The sequence below is a fragment of the Phaseolus vulgaris genome, chromosome 1 (genome assembly GCF_000499845.2).
Source record: "Phaseolus vulgaris cultivar G19833 chromosome 1, P. vulgaris v2.0, whole genome shotgun sequence".
NCBI classification, from domain to species: domain Eukaryota; kingdom Viridiplantae; phylum Streptophyta; class Magnoliopsida; order Fabales; family Fabaceae; genus Phaseolus; species Phaseolus vulgaris.
The window spans coordinates 49,227,510-49,247,606 of NC_023759.2; the positions used below are offsets into that span (position 1 = coordinate 49,227,510).

At 30.0% G+C, this 20,097-nt stretch overlaps 1 protein-coding gene across 1 annotated transcript; it reads left to right on the forward strand.

The window, feature by feature from the left end:
* Positions 1-15,397: 15,397 nt before the first annotated feature.
* On the forward strand, positions 15,398-18,612 carry LOC137815036 (L-type lectin-domain containing receptor kinase VIII.2-like). The gene has a single exon (XM_068618057.1). It carries the CDS (start codon positions 17,347-17,349, stop codon positions 18,382-18,384), a length of 1,038 nt encoding a protein of 345 aa, XP_068474158.1. The 5' UTR covers positions 15,398-17,346; the 3' UTR covers positions 18,385-18,612.
* The last annotated feature ends 1,485 nt before the right edge of the window (positions 18,613-20,097 follow it).

Below are 20,097 nucleotides of genomic sequence, written 5' to 3' on the forward strand. Positions count from 1 at the left end.
ATAATATATATATTTTGTAAAGATTCATCCCCCAAAGTTGATATTAAGAGATCATGGTTATCCACGCACAGTAGTAGAAACATAGGAAAATGATACACACGCACTACACCAATATGTGTGTGTCCTAGAAGCACACAGTATGCAGGTAAAATGGCAGAAACAAAATTGAAAAATTCAATTGAAGTGATGGAGAAGAGAGGATAAGATAGAAGGTTAGGAAGAAATGAATGTGTGTATTATTCAAGTGGAGGGGGCAGAAGCATGTGAGGTGTAGCCTGTTCATATTTGCGATCATTGATTCAGAAAATGAATAAAGTGGTCCATTGGGGAAGCAACACATCGGGTTTAGCCGACGAGGATGTATTAACCGACAAAACAAGTTGTTGTCGTTTCCAATCATGCCATGCACGTTCTGTTCGTAATCTTTATTGTCTGTTGGAGCTGGCGACGACGTAACAATCTTCCCGTCACAACACCAACTCTTATTTATTTATTTATTTATCTACTTCTTCAACTAAATTACATTCTTCCTCTCAAATCCCCCTAGATTGCACAACACACGAACCAAATATATATATCTGTGTATATTCCTTCAATCATAACTATTTTTTTTTTCAGTGCCGATTGATTTTAAATTTCCCAGTAAGGCGTAAATGGGAAGAGTACTTGCATTTTAGAATTAATAATTAATTAACTTGTACAACATTTTAAAGTTAAATTTAGCTTGAATTGCGTAAAATATGAAGGTCGCACTTAATTAGTTTGATTAATTTAATGCTTTGTAAAACAAGAGATAAAAAAATAGTTTGTAAGAGCGTTAGACAACATTACAACTATCTTGTTAAAATAAAATCCATTAAGTAATAGAACTATATCTTATTATCTATATCTAGAAGCATGTACCATATATTTATTTATTTATTTTAACTTCGGACATGTTTACCAAATTTATCAATGATATGTTAAATTTAAATATTTATAAGTAATTTTGTAATTTATTTACATATTTTCTTCACGTAATAACCTTTATCACCACTTGTTCTTATCAAGAGTAATGTCTTCTTACTAAACCATCAGTTAAGTCATGAAAATTGGTTTCTAGCATGAGAGTATTGTGTTTATCAGGTTTTTTTTTTCTTATATAGGATAATGTTATCCCTTTTTCTCATTGTATTTAGTATTGTATTGAGTTATATTTCCAAAACCCAAAACCATAAACTCTAAATTGCTTAAAAATAACGAAAATTATAAATATAATTACACCATCATAAATTAACTTCAAACATATTATTACAATAAATCATTAATTAAAATAACTAATTTTAAAAATAAAAAAATAGTCATGATTAAGTTAGATACTAGTATAGAAACTAAAAAATATATATTGGTATCTAAAGTAGTTTCTATTATTAATACAAAATTTAAATTAATATATGATTAACTATTAATGTTTTAACTATCAATTATTTTAAATTATAAAATTGATATCGAAAATCTGAAATTAGTTATTAAATAATAATTTAAAAATTTAAAAATCATTTGATATCAATATTTTTTTAATCTATAGAATATTATATAATTTAGTCAATATTATAACTAAATTTTTTTATCACTAAAATTGATTTTTATCATTATATTGTATTATGTTTTTTTCTTCTTCTTAAATTAAACTTGATTTTATAAAAAAAATTAAGGATATTGTACCTGACAGTATATACCGTGGATTAATATAATTTTGTATGATTTGTCTCTGATTTACTTTCTCCAAAATATTATTTTCATGCACTCAAACATATTATTTATCGACACAAAGATCATAATTACTCGTTAAACTATACTTGATCTTAGCAGAAAAAAAAAGCTGAGAAAGGTATAAATTATGATTGGAAGAAAGCATTATTATCCATACACATCAAACATTGCACTCAAAGTAATTTAGAATATCTTAATTTAAGACAGTCTCACTAGCGAGAAAAATTATGCATTTCATAATCTTAAGCAACCGACCAAACATGATTAAAAATTTATATTTACTTTGTAAAATATAAATATAAGTTTATACATATATAATAATAATAAAACATAGAGGGAAGGCGCCTCCGATCTTGGTGCACGCAAGAATAAAATGAATTGAATCTCACTTCCTTACATATCAACATAATTTTAAATAATGCTTCGTACAAATCTCTTATAATTGCGTCCTCTTATATCGAGAATGGTGACAAAATCATAGTCCAAAACAAAAAGCGAGTTCACAATAATTCAGTAAAAATAGTTAAAGCAATCTATAAATATTTTAAGAGTATTATTAAAATTAACTTTTTATAAACATTTAATGCTGCAATTGTTAACACAAATATGAATACGAAAAAGCTAATGTGGGAATCTTAGTTAAAAAAGCTAATGAATTTGCACAGTTGAGATTGAAACGCTGATTCCCGCTGATAACGGGAGCAACCGTGTACTATGTAATTTAAATTGATGCAATTAATAATTAATCATATGATTCTTTTTCGGTGCTATTAATCATAAGATTCTTTTTCAGACATGTATCATTTTGTCGTATTATACACTAGTATTTAATTTCATTTTACATTGGACCCACACAATAAAAATGAATAGCTTGTGGTGGAAAAATGTTACAATGCAATGTTGACACTTAAAGTTTATCCATCTTTGTTAATTAAAGTTAGGTTTATGAGTTGACGTACACAGCATGGTGACCGACCAATCACATGGAATCGTCCACATGATGTCTTTTAGGGTACCTTGTCTTTTCTTCTTTTTTTGTAGCTTTGCTTTGAAATGAGGCTTATTTGTTTTAGTATTCTCTATTTTTTGGTACACAACTTCCACAAGTGCACACCATTCCCATTCAAATCAACTTTCAGCCCATCACGTCTGTCCGGATCAGAATGAAGAACAGCAGAAAAATTGGGAAAATTTATGAACACTTGCTTATGATTCTCATTACTAATAAGAATTAGGAAGAGATAATATAAGAAAAGCATGGTTATGAGCCACAAACAAGAAGACAAAACCTATTTCAACTTTCAACATGCAGTTTGATAAGCTTCGACGTTGTCTATTAATAAATTGTTACTTGATGATAATATTGAAAGTATTTATGTGGTATCAGCATAAATTAAAGAATATCGAATAATTAATGTTTATTATTTAATTAAGTCGGTATCAAGGTCCAAGAAGAAGAAAATGAAAAAAAAAATTATATCAAAGAAACATTTACAAACCAGTTAAGATTATATTCTTACCATAATAAATATTATATATCTAAGATTCCAAAACCTTTGTCTAAAACACAATCCAACAAATTTCTACATAATGTTTAGTTTAACTATAAACATTTTACCTTTGATTTCTTTAAAGTTAGTTCTCTGTGTACATGTAAGTATATATAGTATTTCATATTTCATCAATTTTTTTTAATATTTCGTAAAATTTAAAATTTATGGAAAAAAATCATAAAAAAATATTTCTTATAAACTGTTATAAAAAAAATATATAAGAAAAAATATAAAAAATACAGTAACATAAATATCATTCAAAATAATATAATACAAAATATTAATATTTTAAACACATTTTAGATTTTTAAAAATAAATAAACATATCAAAACGGGTCATCATCATACTCAAAATACTAATTTACCCACTAAATTAGTAGCGGTCTAATGGGTCGACCCGCTAAACTTAATTCACAAATTGGGATAAAATTTTATAGCTAAAAGTTATATTGTAAATTAATGAGTGAGATTAACTATGATTAGATTAAATGTGTCAGTTAAGAAAGCTACTATCATGCATGCATATTAGTTGATAATTGTTCAAAAATTATGACATAATGTTTTGGTGGGTCTTGTATTAACTTTTATACGCCAGTTTTGTAAAAGCTTCTCAATAAATTACTTTGGAGTTATTTAAATTATTACTAGAGTAAAATATGGAAAATATACCAATTTGATATAATTTATCACATAAATGGACAAATTTTAATTTTATTACATGAATACATCATTTGTGCTTGAAAACTACGAATTCATATTGAAGAAGTTGTATTTTATAAACAGGAGTTGAACTCCTTTCTTAATTGTGTAGAAGTTGTCTATGACATGAAGTTGTGATTGAAAACTATAATGTTTATTTTTTCTTAAATTAAAGTTCTGTGTGACAAAAAAACTTATACCTTTTGTTATTTTTTTAAAGTGAAAGCACAACTTTACATTTAAAAAAAAACTGTTAACAATAGTATAAATGGGTGATTAACAATAATAATAGGAAGAGATTATTCGACATGACAATAATGAAACATGACAATGGATGATTATTGTTAAAAAAAAATCATAATAAAATAATAATATTTTTAGGATAATGATAATTTGCTTGTAATATGTAATATGCATCTTATTTTGATCTATTGTTCAACACACTTTGATTTTGTTTATTCAAAAAGCCATTTTAACAATAGTAATAGTATAAATGGGTATTGAGTTAATGTAATATGATAGATTTGTTGTTACCTCTGGCTTCCAACATATGAAAGTTAGGATAAGGAAGACCAATATAATATCCATTGATAGTTACACTTAAAAAATTATTAAATAAAAATTAATTTTAAAAATAAAAATAATTAGTTATTATATTAACTAAATTAGAAATCATTTTAGAAGTTAAAAAGAAAAATTGGTTTCCAAATTAGTTTCTATTATTATTAAATAGTTTATAAATTGATATCTTATTAGCGATAAATGTTTTTCTACCAAATTTAGAATCTAAATAATTGATAGTAAAATATTGATACCTAAATAGATAACAATTTAGAAACTATTTAACAATAATAAAAATTAATTTAGAAACCAATAATTTTTTTAGTCTTTAAAATAGTTAATATAATAATTAATTATTTTTAGTCTGTAAAATTAATTTCTATTTAATATTTTTTTTAGTGCCTAATTGTGTCACCTCTTCATATATATGATGAATATGATCAAAGCATAAGATCGCCTTGTTCCAAGTCTTTACATAATTAATTTTACCGTTATGTAAATGATTGTCGAAAATTTAGTGTTCATTTGGATATTTTTTACTCAATCTAAGAGTTTTATTTACTCCAATTTTTAATCCAACAAAAATCATAAATTACATTTTTTTGATTTTTTTTTTCAATACACACAACATTGGATTACAGTTTTATAATTTTTTATTCAAACTTGGGCTTTTGGGCCTTCGCTAATCCTGCATAAGATTTTTTTGTTGTTGATCTGGACATCGTATGTGGACTCCAACCCAATATTAAACTTTTGAGCATAAGAAAAAGAAAACAGGGTTTCTCTTCCATCCAATAAATTTGAACCTGTATCCTACCATTGAAGCGAAATAACAAAAATGTCCTTTTTAATTTTTAAATATGAGTTAATGTATTCTGGATTTGGTATTTTGAAATATAATTCTGGATTTGGGTTTTCAGAACATCTTTCCGAAACAATTTTTCAGAATATTCTTTTCAAAATATGTTTTTAAATTTTATTTTTCAAAATCATTTTTATGGAATGTCTTATTTGTATTTCATTTTTTTTAAATGAAATTTTGGTTTTTCAATTATATTCCAGAATTTAATATCTTTAACAAATTTATTTCAGATTTCATTTTATTCCAAAATAAAGGACAATTCTGAAATTTCAAAGATTGATAGAGTTGAAGTTAAAATTAATTGGGTGCAAGAAGAAAAAGTCTCAAAAAAAGTTGAACGTAATGCTGATGGCCCAAATCTTCCATGGCCTCTGCCTTGTGTGGTATTGATTCGGATGGTGATACAATTGATCTCATAGTTAACTTACCATTCTAATGTGACCACAGGATAAATCCATATAATTAATCATTTACGTGCCCTTAATTATTTAACTTTTACAAATTCAATCATTTAACATAAAATATTAAATAATTCATCATTAAACCAACTATGAAATATGTTAAAAAACAAAAAATAACGAAAAAAATAATAATTAATTAGATCATTGCATTAACAAAATTGTAATTTTTTATGCTAAGTCAATAAAAAACAGAAAATTTCCATTTTAAAAATATATATAGATAAAAAGGAAGCAATTAAAATTATTAGATCAAAATTGCTATTTTTTAATATATAAATTAAAGTTGAACTATTAAAGCTATAATATGACAATGAGCAAACCAATATTAAAAAAGTAATGTACCTGAAATATGTAGTAATACATACCTAAATCAATTGTCACACTAAAACAATGAGCAAACCAATATAAAAAATGAGTAAGTTTAATTTATCATTTAAAAGTATAATCATAGTTTTTTCATTCAATAAATTTAAACTCCTATCTTCTTTAATTTAAGAATTCAAAATTTGAATCCTACCTAGGTAGAATCCTTTTTGATAGTTTCTTTCCTTTTTTTTTTCTAAACTCTTGGTGCTGTGCTGAGACGGGTGCCCTGTATCCCACATTGGCATATATCCATTTAGCCCCAGCCTCACACAACCATCTCCTCAATTTCTACATAAATATTATCTTCTTTTCCTGTCTTTGTTTTCATCTAAAAGTAAACAAAAAAAATTATTTAATATCCATAACGACTAAAAAGAAGAAGATTACATAGTATATCATTTCATAATATATAAGTGGATGTAAATTATTTTTTTTAATTTTTTAATCTAATTTTATGAGATTGAATTAGGTTTAAAGTTTACTTTTTACTATGAAAACTTATTTTAACAAGTATTTGTTGGACTTATCAGGTTACTCGTTATCAGACCATCTATAACATATAACTTGATGCACGTGATGAGTTAAGGATCTATATCGACTAAAAATAAAACATATAAATATGTGTAAAACTCAATTTATAAATCAAGATTAAATAAGTTTAATGTGCTTAATAATGAAGGAGTAAGATGACATGCCTTAAAAAAGTTGCTTTACCAATTAAAAACAACTGTAGTGCATGGACCCTATGTGGTGAATTTGGAAATTGCAGCACCAGCATAATGGGTCTTACAATCTTCTCTCTCTCGCATATTATGGTGCATTCAGGGATTGAAATTTGTTGTACAAAAAAATATCTCATTGACGTGACTAGGACACTGCAGAAATGCAGGCTGAGAGAAACACTTTCTAGTGACCAGTGTCCGAGGATCGCAACCATGCTTTATTAACACAACCCAATGCCAAAAACGTAATACCTGTTCTACACACACACCCCATTCAATTTTACTCATCACTGAACCCAATTCCAAATTCTAGATATCATTTGTGCTGTTTATTGAAGTGCTCTTTTAAATTTAGTTGAAAAAAACAGGTTCTGTTACCTCACCAGGAACTGAAAGGTACGTACCATAAAACTTTGTCATACCCCAATCCTGGTTGAACCCTCAAAGTGGAACATACACAAGAAAAGATTGAAATGTGAATGGAAGTTGACACTATGTTAGTGGGAGATGTACAAAAGGAGAAAAAAAATGAAAAGAAAAGAAAAAGGAGGGTTAGCCATGAAATATGGGTGCAGTGCATGTTTGAAAGCAATATCTGTACCACTGATTGCTCAAAGGATAGGTGGAACTAACATTTGTGTCCTTCAAATCACAGACACATATGCATAATGTATTCTCCCTCAGAGGTCACAGAGCTGAACTAAAAATCTTCCACTTTCAAATCACACGAGACACCATTGTTCTGAATTTGAGTGTATATACTGAGATCGCATAAAGCATTATAAAATGTTCACTTAGTGGTGAGCTCCATAAAGCATCATAATTTGTTTTTGACCCATTTCAATGTGGCCATTGGTCAGTACTCACTTTTTGCACATTAGTGTGGACAGGATCTAGCACCATCTATCATAATTTGGAGCCATCAACTGATTAATACAACCATAACATCACTTGTGACCACTATATGAACCCAACCATGCTTATCACCTACCTTCAACTACACATTCTAATGCCCTTTCATCAAAACTCATTGCATCTCACTACTCACTGCAATTCTTTGTAATGGAAGATGATAAAGGAAATAAGGTACAAAGTATGAATCAAATTTTAAAGATTTTACCCTTTTAAAATAGTAAATTCACTTTAGAATAAAAATGTAATTTCAAAACATCTTCACTCAGTACTAAAGTGTCCAATTCTAAGTAGCCATGTGGAGCACACATGGTTGCCAAAATAGTAAATAATTTGTACCACACTTGTTTGCTAATAGAATGAGTGGATGACTAATAGCAGAAACTAGCTTTAATTTATTTTTCAATTTCGATCATTTATTTATTATTTCACCATATAAAACTACGGGTTTACTTCATTTTATATTGTATCAGTTAAACTATGTGTGATAGAAACAAGTTGTTTTTTTTTTTACTTAAAGTAAATGGTAATGAATCGGGAAGTAAAATTAAAAGGCATTTATTGAAAAACACAATTCATATAAAGATCTAGAAAATATTTTATTTTTTTAAAATTAATTCATAAAAATAGTAAACATGTCCTTATCCTTAAAAGATTTATTTGTTGACAATTTAATTAAAAGACAAAAAGATAATAAATAATTTGAAGAAGACATTCTTTCTGCTAAAAAATATACATGGAAGGTTGGGGTTGTCACACGGCTTAAAAGTCCACCGTCAAAGACCCGAAACAATCTCCTAATATATGTGTATATAATTATTTCAATTTTATTATTAGGTGGTAAATTTTATTATATTATTAATAATTACTTTGTTAGAAATATTATGCAATATATATAGATAGATATTTATTGTTAGAGATTACTTGATAATTTTTATTGCTTGTGTATAAAGTTATGAGAAAAAATAGTTTATATTAGCTTTAAATAGAAAACTTGACATTAAAATTAATATAAAGAAAATTCATAAAATATATTACCATTTTTTCTATGAAAAATGATTGTAATTGAGATCGCATGTCCAATGAAGGACTAATTTTAATTTAATTTTTGTTATAAAATAATAGTTGTTTTAGTTTTGGTTATGTTTACACATATCCAATCAATCAATTTTATTTTATTATGTGTTTATTTAAACCACTTATAAAATTTAAAATTACATTACATTTTTTTATTTGAATCCCAAAAGAGAAAGTCAAAACTAATTTTTAACTTTTTCTCATATTCTATTTGTGATAAAGTATAGTACACATATATAATGACTTTTCATAGAGACGTTGATATCAAATTATCATTATAATTAATTAATTGACAATTTATAGTGAAATTTATGTTATTTTTGGTTCGTTTAAAAGTTAAAGTTCTTTGTAAGTACTCATATTTGTAATCAATAATCAGGTAAGAGAAACTAATTTATCTTTCAATAGAACTTTAGGTTAAAAGATCTAGATGTGAATCTGACTTATCAAGACACATTTTAAATTTCTCTTGAAATGTTATCGGATGAAAATTATTGGAATCTATATCTTTTGAAAGTATAGGAATAATAGATTTTGATAGTTTGGTATTTAAATGTTGTTTATGATGTTGAGAAAGTTCCCGTGTGTATTAAAGGCTATAATGAATAAAGTAAAATTTATTTTTTCTTTTTATATTTTATTTTAGCATATGTGTATAAGTTAAAAATCTTATGAAGAGAGATATTTTTTTTATAATATTATATGAATTATATATATATATATATATATATTTATATCATGATATATTCTTCTTAATCAGGTTAATTAGATCAAATCCAGCTTATAAAATTATCTATTAATTAGAAATCGAACTTAATTAGAACTTTTATACAGGGAATTCTTTAAAAATAACTTCTATTTGCCTTGTATAATAAGTGTTGAACAGTATTTATGTTTACAAAAAATAAATGTAATTTTTATCAAACATTAAAAAATAAAATTTGAAATAAAAAAATATATATAGTAAATATAATAGTATACGAGGAAGCGAAGTAATTGGGAATTTCCAATAATGGGTTGGTGGCCCAGTGCGGGGTAAAATTAATTTCCGTGTGTTTGAATTGATAGGGAATGGACTCTACATTCTACAAAAATATCTTAATTTTCTGAATAACCGATTCCATCATTTCCTAAATCTACATTCACATCAATAAATAAATAAAAGCAAAATAAAATGGTAATGGAAAAGTAATTATTCTCAAACCGGGTTGAAACCTGGTTCTTTTTCTCTCAAATTCTTTCTCATGAACTCCTTGCTCCTTCTATGTTACTCTATTACTGTCTCTACGAAAATCTCTAGTGATACTCAGATGTCATCTGCAAAAGATATTTCGACGCTTAAACGAAAATTTGTTATTTGTCACTCAGTGCTATTAATGTATAATGATATACCCAATTCTTGAAATCTATACTTATTTATATGATTATCATGAACTTTTTGTTATTGAACTGAATTAAGATGATGTTAGGTCATTCTTAGAAGTGCATTAGTTAATACTTAATCATTGATTAGTTCCACTAATTCTATTTAAACATAATGATTTTGATAGTATGAATTAACTTGAATAGTGTGTGCCAGACTTGAATAGTGTGTGCCAGAGTCATGATATCAGTCGTCCGGACTTTACCAGTAGTATTGTAGTGTTTATTAATATAAGCTCCACTTTGTCTTCACACCAAAAGCCTCTCCCTCAAACTCAAACTCAAACCTACCCACTTTCTCTCACACAACCACAACACCCCAACAATTCAGAAGAAGAAAGGGTTTGGTTATTCCACTGCAACTGGAGGAGGCATCCAAAGGGATCGCATTGATCCAAAATCCAACCTCTCATATTCTCTCTTCCCACTCACAGTATTTGGGATCATGCTATCCCTTTGGATTTCTCCTTTAGTGGCTTATATAACGACACCTACCCCATGCTTTCTCCTGCACAATTCATTCTGTAAGTCCATCTTCTTTTCCTTCCCAATTTCCATACTTTCTTTCAACCCTTTAACTCTTTTTTCCATCGGAACCCAATCATATACTGTTTCTAAAAACACCTCTTTCACTGCCTTAATTCAATCTATGTATTCCTTTTACAAAAGGGAGCCACCGGATCCGATCCTTCAGGTAGAGGTAATTATTTTTGCAACTTTTTCTCATACTCAGTTCGTTTCTGTCTTCTTTTTTTCCCATACAATACTTGCTTTATATTGAGTTTTTTTTTCCATGAATGTTAGTTATATGTCAGTTTATGTGTGAGAGTGTCATATATGCATACTCAGTACATGAATATATTTCAGAGTGAGGTCACTCTCTGAAGCCACACATATTATACGCTTAAAAGTTCAAATTACAACGTAAGTTATAGATGCCAGCTTTTTTAGGCGAAGTACACATGGGGAGACCCTTTTGCAGTTTTTGCGTTAAAATCAAGAACCTTTGAGTCTAGAGCAGTGCAGAATTGAGAAATAACACATCTTTAAGTAAAGAACCCTTCATTAAATCTTAATCAATCAGCATCCTTTAAGGGCTTATATTATTAGAATAAGAGAAAGAATATTGTGATTAATGTTCTCTGCAAGTGCTACAGACGCGCATATTCTGGCTTTTAGAATTAGAGGGTGCCACTGTTAGCAAAATAGAAATCATGATTAAGTAGAATAAGAAAGTGGGAGCAAGCTATTTAGCAATCAGTACTACGAATAAAACAGTACCAAATGATTGATGGGAAGGAAATGATTCTATGTATTTTCGCTTGGTAAAAATCATATCTACCTTATTTTGGAAGCTTTTCATGATTACATGTATCCAACAAATTGGTTTCACCTTTTGATAAAGTGTCTTGTTTTTTGTTTATTTTTTGGTTTTCAACGAAATCAAATCTTTTCTGAGGTTTTCTGGTCACAGTTGGTTGTGTCTGTGTTGAAATGAAATTCTTGTCATCGTTATATGTAAATGTTGGAATAGTGTTCATGGCCACGCAGTAGTGGTGGCCCTCACTGCGTCAATTATACTCCAAAAACTCTTGCTTTTATGGACTTTAAATTAGAATCCAAGGCATTAGAAGTCAATTACACTTATCTCGTGTTCAAACTTCAAACCGTGACTGATACTACATGTGCTGACAGAAATTAAGAATTAAAAGTGAAAAAGTCTTGCAAACGTTGTTTATTTTTTAAATAAAAGGATCATTTTTCCTATTCTTGGGCACATGTACCCAACATTGTAGCATAAACCTACCTATTCTTCATTATCGCTTTAATCACATGGCTCCTCTCTTTCTAGCTCTTCTTCTACCTTTTCTTATATACTTTTTCCATTTCTGTCAAAAAAATTAATCGTTAAATCTCTATCAGCTTCCCCGAAATGGAAAAAGCTTTTCAGAATAATATATTAACGTATAGGTAAAGGCTACAATGAAGGGTTTCACCACTTGTTTCACGAACCATTATCCCATATAGTTTATTTCAATATCCAAATTCTATTTACTCAATTTGTGTATCACCTAAAATGTGCTCATTTGCTGATTTGAACTATTTGAAAAGCTAAAAAGAGGCTCAAGTGGGGCCTCCTTGAAGTTAGATCTATATGCACCTTTATATGGTTTATTTGTAAACAAAAATTGCAATAATATATACATATAATATTCTTGGTTGAGCATAATGATAAAGAGATCATTATGATTATGTTTTAAAAGGCATTAATATAAACCAAAGTTGAATAGAGCCTCTGATGTGGTTTAAACTGTTTCCTTGGTACCACCAACCTCTTTCTTAATTAGGTATGAGTTCAAACAGTGAAACTATTCAAGGAAACAAATTATTCAGTATTTTGCTATTACCATTATGGTAGACCTTAACTTAGTTTCTACAAAGTTCGAAAGCAAGTCAAACATGGACAGTAATCAATTACTATAAGTACATAATAAAAGAAATTGACAACGGGATCATACATTTATCTTTTTTTCTCTCTTTCAAATGTATAGCCATATTCGTAATTTCATTTTTTACAGGCACATTCATAATTCGATAATAAATTATCAAATATTTGTATTTAATTCTTAAAATAATGTTGATAATTATTATATATGCGTTGACATCATTTTATTGTATATAAGTGGATGTAAACTTTAACCGTATGAGCCGGTTTTATGGGATTGAGTTAGGCTTAAAGTTCACTTTGTAACATTTGTATTTGTATTTAATAGTCAAGTGTTCCGTGCTGACTTTGGCCTTCCATTGCCATTTCCAATGGTTATCTTCAATACAAGAGCTCCAAGTTGTTCCAGAATCCGACAAAATGGGAACTACACCTATTCTAGAAGGTATGGTTTTACGGTTGACCTTTCCTTAAATTATAGAGGTGTATGTAGTTCAAAGTTCCAATGAAATCTCATTGGATTGAAATTGTACGCAGGAATGGGTCCAAGGTTGAGGATGAAGATTTTTAGGCATAAAGAGTGTAAAGATTGTCTTCAAATACGAAATGTGTAGTTCAAATGTCTCCCTCTTGGACTACAATAACTTTATATACAAGACCTAAGCTGCCAAACAAAAATAGACTACATCTGTTTCTTTCATCAAATAAGGGAAAATATCTTTAATAAACTATTTCCTACACATTTTTCTTCTACACCATCCTTATAATTACAAAAAATAAACTGATCTAAAAATGTCTTGCCCACAAAATTAGACTATAATATATCAATCCCAAAGAAAATTATATGATTTTTACATGGAAAAAGTTATCTGCTTTGGTGATTTGGAGGAAAGATTGAGTGTGTGTAGGACACATTTGGGCCCCAAAAGCCCTTGACCTGTCACCAAATTCAAACTCTCCTTTCCTCAGTTTCTTCTCATTCTTTAGTATTATTGCACTTTGTAAGAAGTTGGTGCCACAAATTGAGGATCTAAGGATTTGATTTCTTTTCTTTATATGAGTTGATTGAGATGTGAGTACATAAAGTTATAAGATTTGTATGAGTTGATTTTAATTCTCATCTCCTTTATTTTTCACCCTTGTGGGTAAATTTGAAACAGTAAATGCAAGTCTAGGTAGCATAACTGTTCCTTTTGTTTTGTTGACAAGAAATAACATTCGCCCGGTCGACCATAATAATTGCATGGAGCACAACAAAAGTTGTTTTGCCATTATCACACAGTAACAGTAACTTATGAATTGCCTGTTACTGTGCTAAATGTATGGACCACTCTTAACCTTAAATCATGCATGCATCCATTCTCATCTTAATATTAAAACCAATCAATTTTTACTTATAATTGTTATTACAAAATTTAATTTAAAAGTAAATGACAAAATCAAATTACTAATTAAAGTTATAGGAATCGTCTTTTCCCACCACAAATAAAGAAGATTAATGCATGTTTCCACTTACAATGAAAATTTGTGAGTGTCAGATTTTTTTAATAAATTAAGAGTATTAAAATAATTAAATACGTAATTGTTTCTTACACACAAAATAATCTCATTTTTTTCTCATCAGTAATAAGAGGGGAAACTAAATATAGACATATCTTTCAGAAAAAAAAATCATTTATGTTATATATCCAACCCCAAAGTATAATATCAAGATGTATAAAAACACATGAGTAAGAAACAAAATAAGATTATATTAAGGCTAGATAAAAAAGAGTCAAAAGATATTAACTACATAGTTCTTGGTGAACGTTGCGAATTGGTTATTATTTTTAATTAAATTTCATGACTAGTTTAGGTGATTATTAATGTGAGACTTCTCTCATATACAATAAGGAAAAGGATCCTTCGTTTTTTTTTTCTCTTGACTTTTTCACATAACGTGTTACTTTTTGTGGATGTTTTGATTGAACAAATTGAGGTTGGTGTTAAAAAAGTTCTATGAAAGTTAATACAGAAAATTGATTTTTTTTTTCTAAAAATGTTTACTTACAAATCAAGTATGAGGTCATTCCTAAGAGTGGGTATCTATATGAATGACCTTAGTAAGTATGTAGGTGTACCCATTACCATAACAAGGTAAATTGTTATATTTTATAGTTTTTGGCACATCTTGATTTTTATACATAAATATGTCATTTAATAGTTCTTTTTCAAATGTACTCTTCCCTACACATTCATGACAACAAAAAACTGAAAATAGCTTATTGAAGAGTTTTTTTTTTTAACTTGGTGTAATTTTATATCTTAACTACTAAAACTGTTTATTTTTAAAATATTAAAACAGGAAAGTCCATGTGACATTAAAATGACTTTAATTAAAAATACTACTTCTATTTAAATATATTAAAATCGTTGTCATCTTTAAATGATTTTTTTTATAATTAAATCGTATCATAACACAACTTTTCGATTTTTATAATAAAATTTTATTTACTTTTAATAATTAAAAAGTAAAATTTGATTATATTAGTAAAAAATCCTATTTGATGAACTTCATCCAGCTATAACATGAGTTGGAGATTTTGTAACTTTGCATGAGCAAACCAAAATCCCCCAATTTAGGGGGTTTCAACATCCCAGTTGCACAAAGCTTAGGCAATAAATAATTATAATAATAGATGTATTATAAGCTAAAGCACAAATTTAGACGGAACAGGCTGTATTGGAACAGTGAATTTGACTGAAAGCATATATGAAAATGAAATAAAAAATTATGCTTTAATAAATGTATATAATTGTTGATGTAATAGTTTATAATAAAAAATAAATTATAATTAATGAAAGTTGATGAAGAGTTGTGGAGGCAGCACATAATATGGAGAGGCCCACATAGGTGGGGGTAGAAAAAAAAAATGAATGGTAGTAGTAGTAAGGGAAGGGAGGTGTAGATAGCGTGGTCCTGCATCCATTGGAAGGACCATTCAAGATTAATTTCCTCCAACCTTCTTCTACCTCCCTATCCTACCTTCTACACACTTCAAATACATACCTTTTCATCATTTTTTAATTATTAATAAAAAATATATTAAAAATCTCTACTATATCTCTCAAACAAATCTGCATGTGCCCGTGTCATTTCATCTATTCAGGTTTATTTTCCCATGGGTGGGCTGTCCTGTCCTGTCCTGGGCTTAGACTTCAACAAACCCAACTTCCTCGCAAAGACTTAAGGAAGTTTCTTACTGCACCCCTACAGTTTTCTTCCTGCACACACACAATTTTGTAAATTCCGAAACTGACCCCCACAATTTTGGGATCTGGGAGTGTGCTACGGATTCATTAATCTGGAAGTGAATCATGTTGCATTCCGGATGAGGGGGTGCTTTGAAAGCAAAGTTTGTATAAATTATTGATTTCCGAATTGCTGAATCTGGAAGCCTAATTTCTATTACGGATTGGTGGATCCTGAATGATTTTTTTCAATTATGAATTTCTGAATCCTAAATGCATATTTTGAATTACAGATTGATGGATCTGGAATGGTTTTTTCAATTATGGATGTTTTGCATTTTTTTATTTTGGATTAACACTATCATTTGTGTACTACCGGAAGCATCAATCTGAGAGATTACCGGATGCGCCAATCCAAAAATTTACCAGATTTCATAATTCGGAATACAAAAAAAATGTACAGTTCATATAGGGACAGTTTTGTCTTTGCGCAACTTTGTGGGGTGCAGAAAAAAACTGCCAAGACTTAAAAGCTTCAGCCCGCGTTATAACGGGCCCAACCCCAGCTATAGTCTAACTATAATGAGCCCACGTTCATTATTTCTAACTCAACCCTGGACCCAAAAATAAAAAAAAAACACGTGTCAATAAAGAAATATAATTGCAATTACTATAAACTTTCATCGTAAATTGATTGTATAGAAATAATGAAAAATGCTAATCCAGATGACTTTTAATAAAAGTTAGTTGAGAAAACGAAAAATAAAAAAATAAAAATATGTATAACTATGCTTTTCCTAAAATTTGAATACACTCTTGTATCATTGTCCGGTCTAATGTTATTGACATAACCTTTAATATAGTTATGACAAAAAAATGTATTATATTCTATAATTTATAGTTAAATGAAACGTAAGAGTAAAAGAAGGTGGTTATGATCTTCCGCATGGTTGGAGAAAAAGTTAAAAGAAAAATTTGGTCAAGTTGCAGGAAGAGAAAGACACATCACATGAGAGGAGATGAAGATATTGATGATGTTATAGAGGAAAGCCAACTTAAGATGTACGATAAGCGAGGTGATTATTAGATTAAAAGATAGAAAAGGGTATTCTTGAAGACAAAAATAGGCATGAAAACATAATTTTATTTTTTGTGATACCATGCACCAAGAATAGAAGAAATGATGAAATGAAACTAGAAAGAAGGGTGGATTGAGAGGTGGAGGCGTTGGGAGGAAAAGTAGAAGCGAATGTTTTGAGCTGTTGAAACCAAAAACAGAAACATGTCTGGAAGAATAAGGATTGGAGAGAGAGACAGAGACAAAGAGAGAATCATTGTCCCATCGAGAAAACGTAGCGGCATGGTTGCATTCTCCCTCTTCATCTTCTGTTCCTTCATCCTCCTCGGCCAGCCGTCTTATTCCTCCACGCAGCCCCCCAATCTTGACCCTGACAGCATCGACCTCCTCGGCGACGCCCACGTTGTCGCCAACAACGACGCCGCCTCTCACGTGCGCCTCACCGACCCCTCCCCCTCCTCCTCCGGCCTCCTCCGCCGCCCCGAGCCCCTCATCTTCGCCGACGCCACCACCACCCTCTCCACCGAATTCTCCTTCTCCATCTCCGGCAACGGCGATGGCGTCCTCCTCGTCCTCACCGCCGCTTCTGGCAACGGTTCGGATACCGTTGCCGTTGAGTTCGACACGTCCAAGGATGAGAATGTAGGAGACCCCAACTCGAACCACGTTGGCATCGACGTGGGAAGCCACGTGTCCCTGGCTGTCGCGAATGTTTCCGATGTGAACTTGGTTCTCAATAACGGGGAAAAGTTGAATGCTTGGGTTGATTATGAAGCTGGTTCTAAGGGGATGGAAGTTAGGTTAAGCAAATGGGGTGAAAAAAAGCCCTCTGATCCCATTGTTTCTCTTAAGATTGACTTCTATAAGATTTGGCATGGGAATCCTGTGTTTGCGGGCATAACTTCTTCGAACGGTGGCCATTGGATGCAGGTTGTGAGTATCTATTCGTGGAGGCTTAGAATGAATAAAGTTTCAACTGGGTTGCATTCTCTTCCTGTGGATCCGCACGGTTTATCTGAGGATGAGCATAGGAGAGCTTGTCCGTTGACGGTTCTTGCTGGGGTGATTTTTGGAACTGGGTGTGTTGCGTTGGTGACGTTTGTGGTGCTGTTTATGTGGGTGATTTTCTTCCAAAAGGGTTCAGAGGAGTCTCTTGCGAAAATCCCTGATCACCCTTCGGATGTGAGGTATGAAAGAATTGATGTGGCTGTTGAGAGGAATGCGCAGGATGATGAGAGTTAGAGACTAGGTGATGACGATCTTGTTTGTAACTTTTGTCCTCATTGTTGTGTATTTATGTCACCTGGAGGATACTACTGTAGGAGATTGTCATACTGTAAATTTTGTTTGTAATATGTAAAGCACGTTCACTCCCTCATTGGGAGCCACTTTTATTTTAATTTTGTAACATGCTTATTGCAGCTGCAGCTGTGATATACCATATATTCATACTATTTCTTTACTGCTTCATTCTGTGTTTCTTTTCACCCAAATTTCATTAAGATTTTATAGCAGTAGAAACTAGGAATGTTATTTAAGGATGAGTGTTTCCTAATTAAATTGAAGGGGATGCGTATTCTCCCCATAAGATCTAGAGATAGCAATGGAACAGAGGACTGCACTCACTCACCCTGTATTCCCTTGCAGCATCTGGCTTTTATTTAGATGCTTTGATGCAGTCATGTGGTAACAACCGTTGGAATTATTCATATTTATCTATGTTCTCTTCTTTCCTTCAACTTTTTTCCTCATCAAACCATCTTCTATTGTTTTCCAAGCAATTCGAATCAGAGACTCTGTCATGCCTTCTAATTTAGCTTTTGCTTAAAAACGTTTTTGTGCCTTACGGTAACTGTACACTTCAAGATTTCACCACTTTTAATTCTATTGGGCTCTAGACTGGACAACATCCAAACAGTTCTTAACTTTTAAAATTGGCATGTTGTAACTTCTTTCTTAGAAGTGAAGAATGCTTAGAACACTCTTTCTTCCTACACTTCTGCACCCCATCCTAAATGTAAAAATACTGTTTTTTCTTTTTCTTTTTTTGCCACTTCCATACATAATCCGGAAGTTATTTTTGGATCCGGAAGAGTTCTTGAGATTTATAAAATCAGGAACTCTTTTTTGCATTTGAAATAAGTCTATGGATTATGTAATTCAGAAGTCAATCTGATATTTAGGAAAGACTTTCAGATTATGTAATCCGAAAGCTAATCACACATCTAAAAAAAACTTATGGATTACATAATCCAAAAGCTAATCTTATGTATAGAAAAGACTTTCAGATTATGTAATCCAGAAGCTAATCACAAAAGGCTTCTGGATTACATAATCCAGAAGCTAATTCTAGATCTAGAAAAAGACTTTTGAACTATGTAATCCGAAATATTAAAAAAAGAGTATTTTTGGAATATAAAAAATATAGGTCACACAAGAAGAAGGAGGTGCAGGAAGAAGCAGCCTGCTTTGAAACGTTTTCTTTTAAACTCCAAACAAATATTAAAATATTACATTGTCAAGTTTATATATATTCTCAAGAAGAAACTTTTCATTTGTAGAATTTTTTTCACAATAGCATGATTCGTTTTTGTTTTTTTTCCCACATGGAACACTTTTGATACTATATTTACGCAGATAGTATGGTTTTTGATTTAGCTCAGAATTTTGTCCCAGAAAGTCGAATTTTGACTTTGGATGAACTGATCTGGCACCGAACAAACCAGCCGGAATTTGATTTTCGGAAAACCAAATTAAGCTGTATTTTTTCCGTTTTGATTTAGTAAATAATACAAAGAGTTAAATTTTAGAGAAAAAATTATAAAAACAATTAATTGAAAAAAGTTGTTTGGAGGAAATTGTGAAGAAAAAATTATAAAATAATTAATTGAAAACAATTGTTTGGAGAAAAATATATTCTTGGTCTCTTACAAAATTAACAGATTGATATTTTGA

Bases quoted from the DNA above. Each gene is read 5' to 3' on its own strand.
- LOC137815036 (XM_068618057.1), top strand. From the start codon at position 17,347: ATGTCTGGAAGAATAAGGATTGGAGAGAGAGACAGAGACAAAGAGAGA.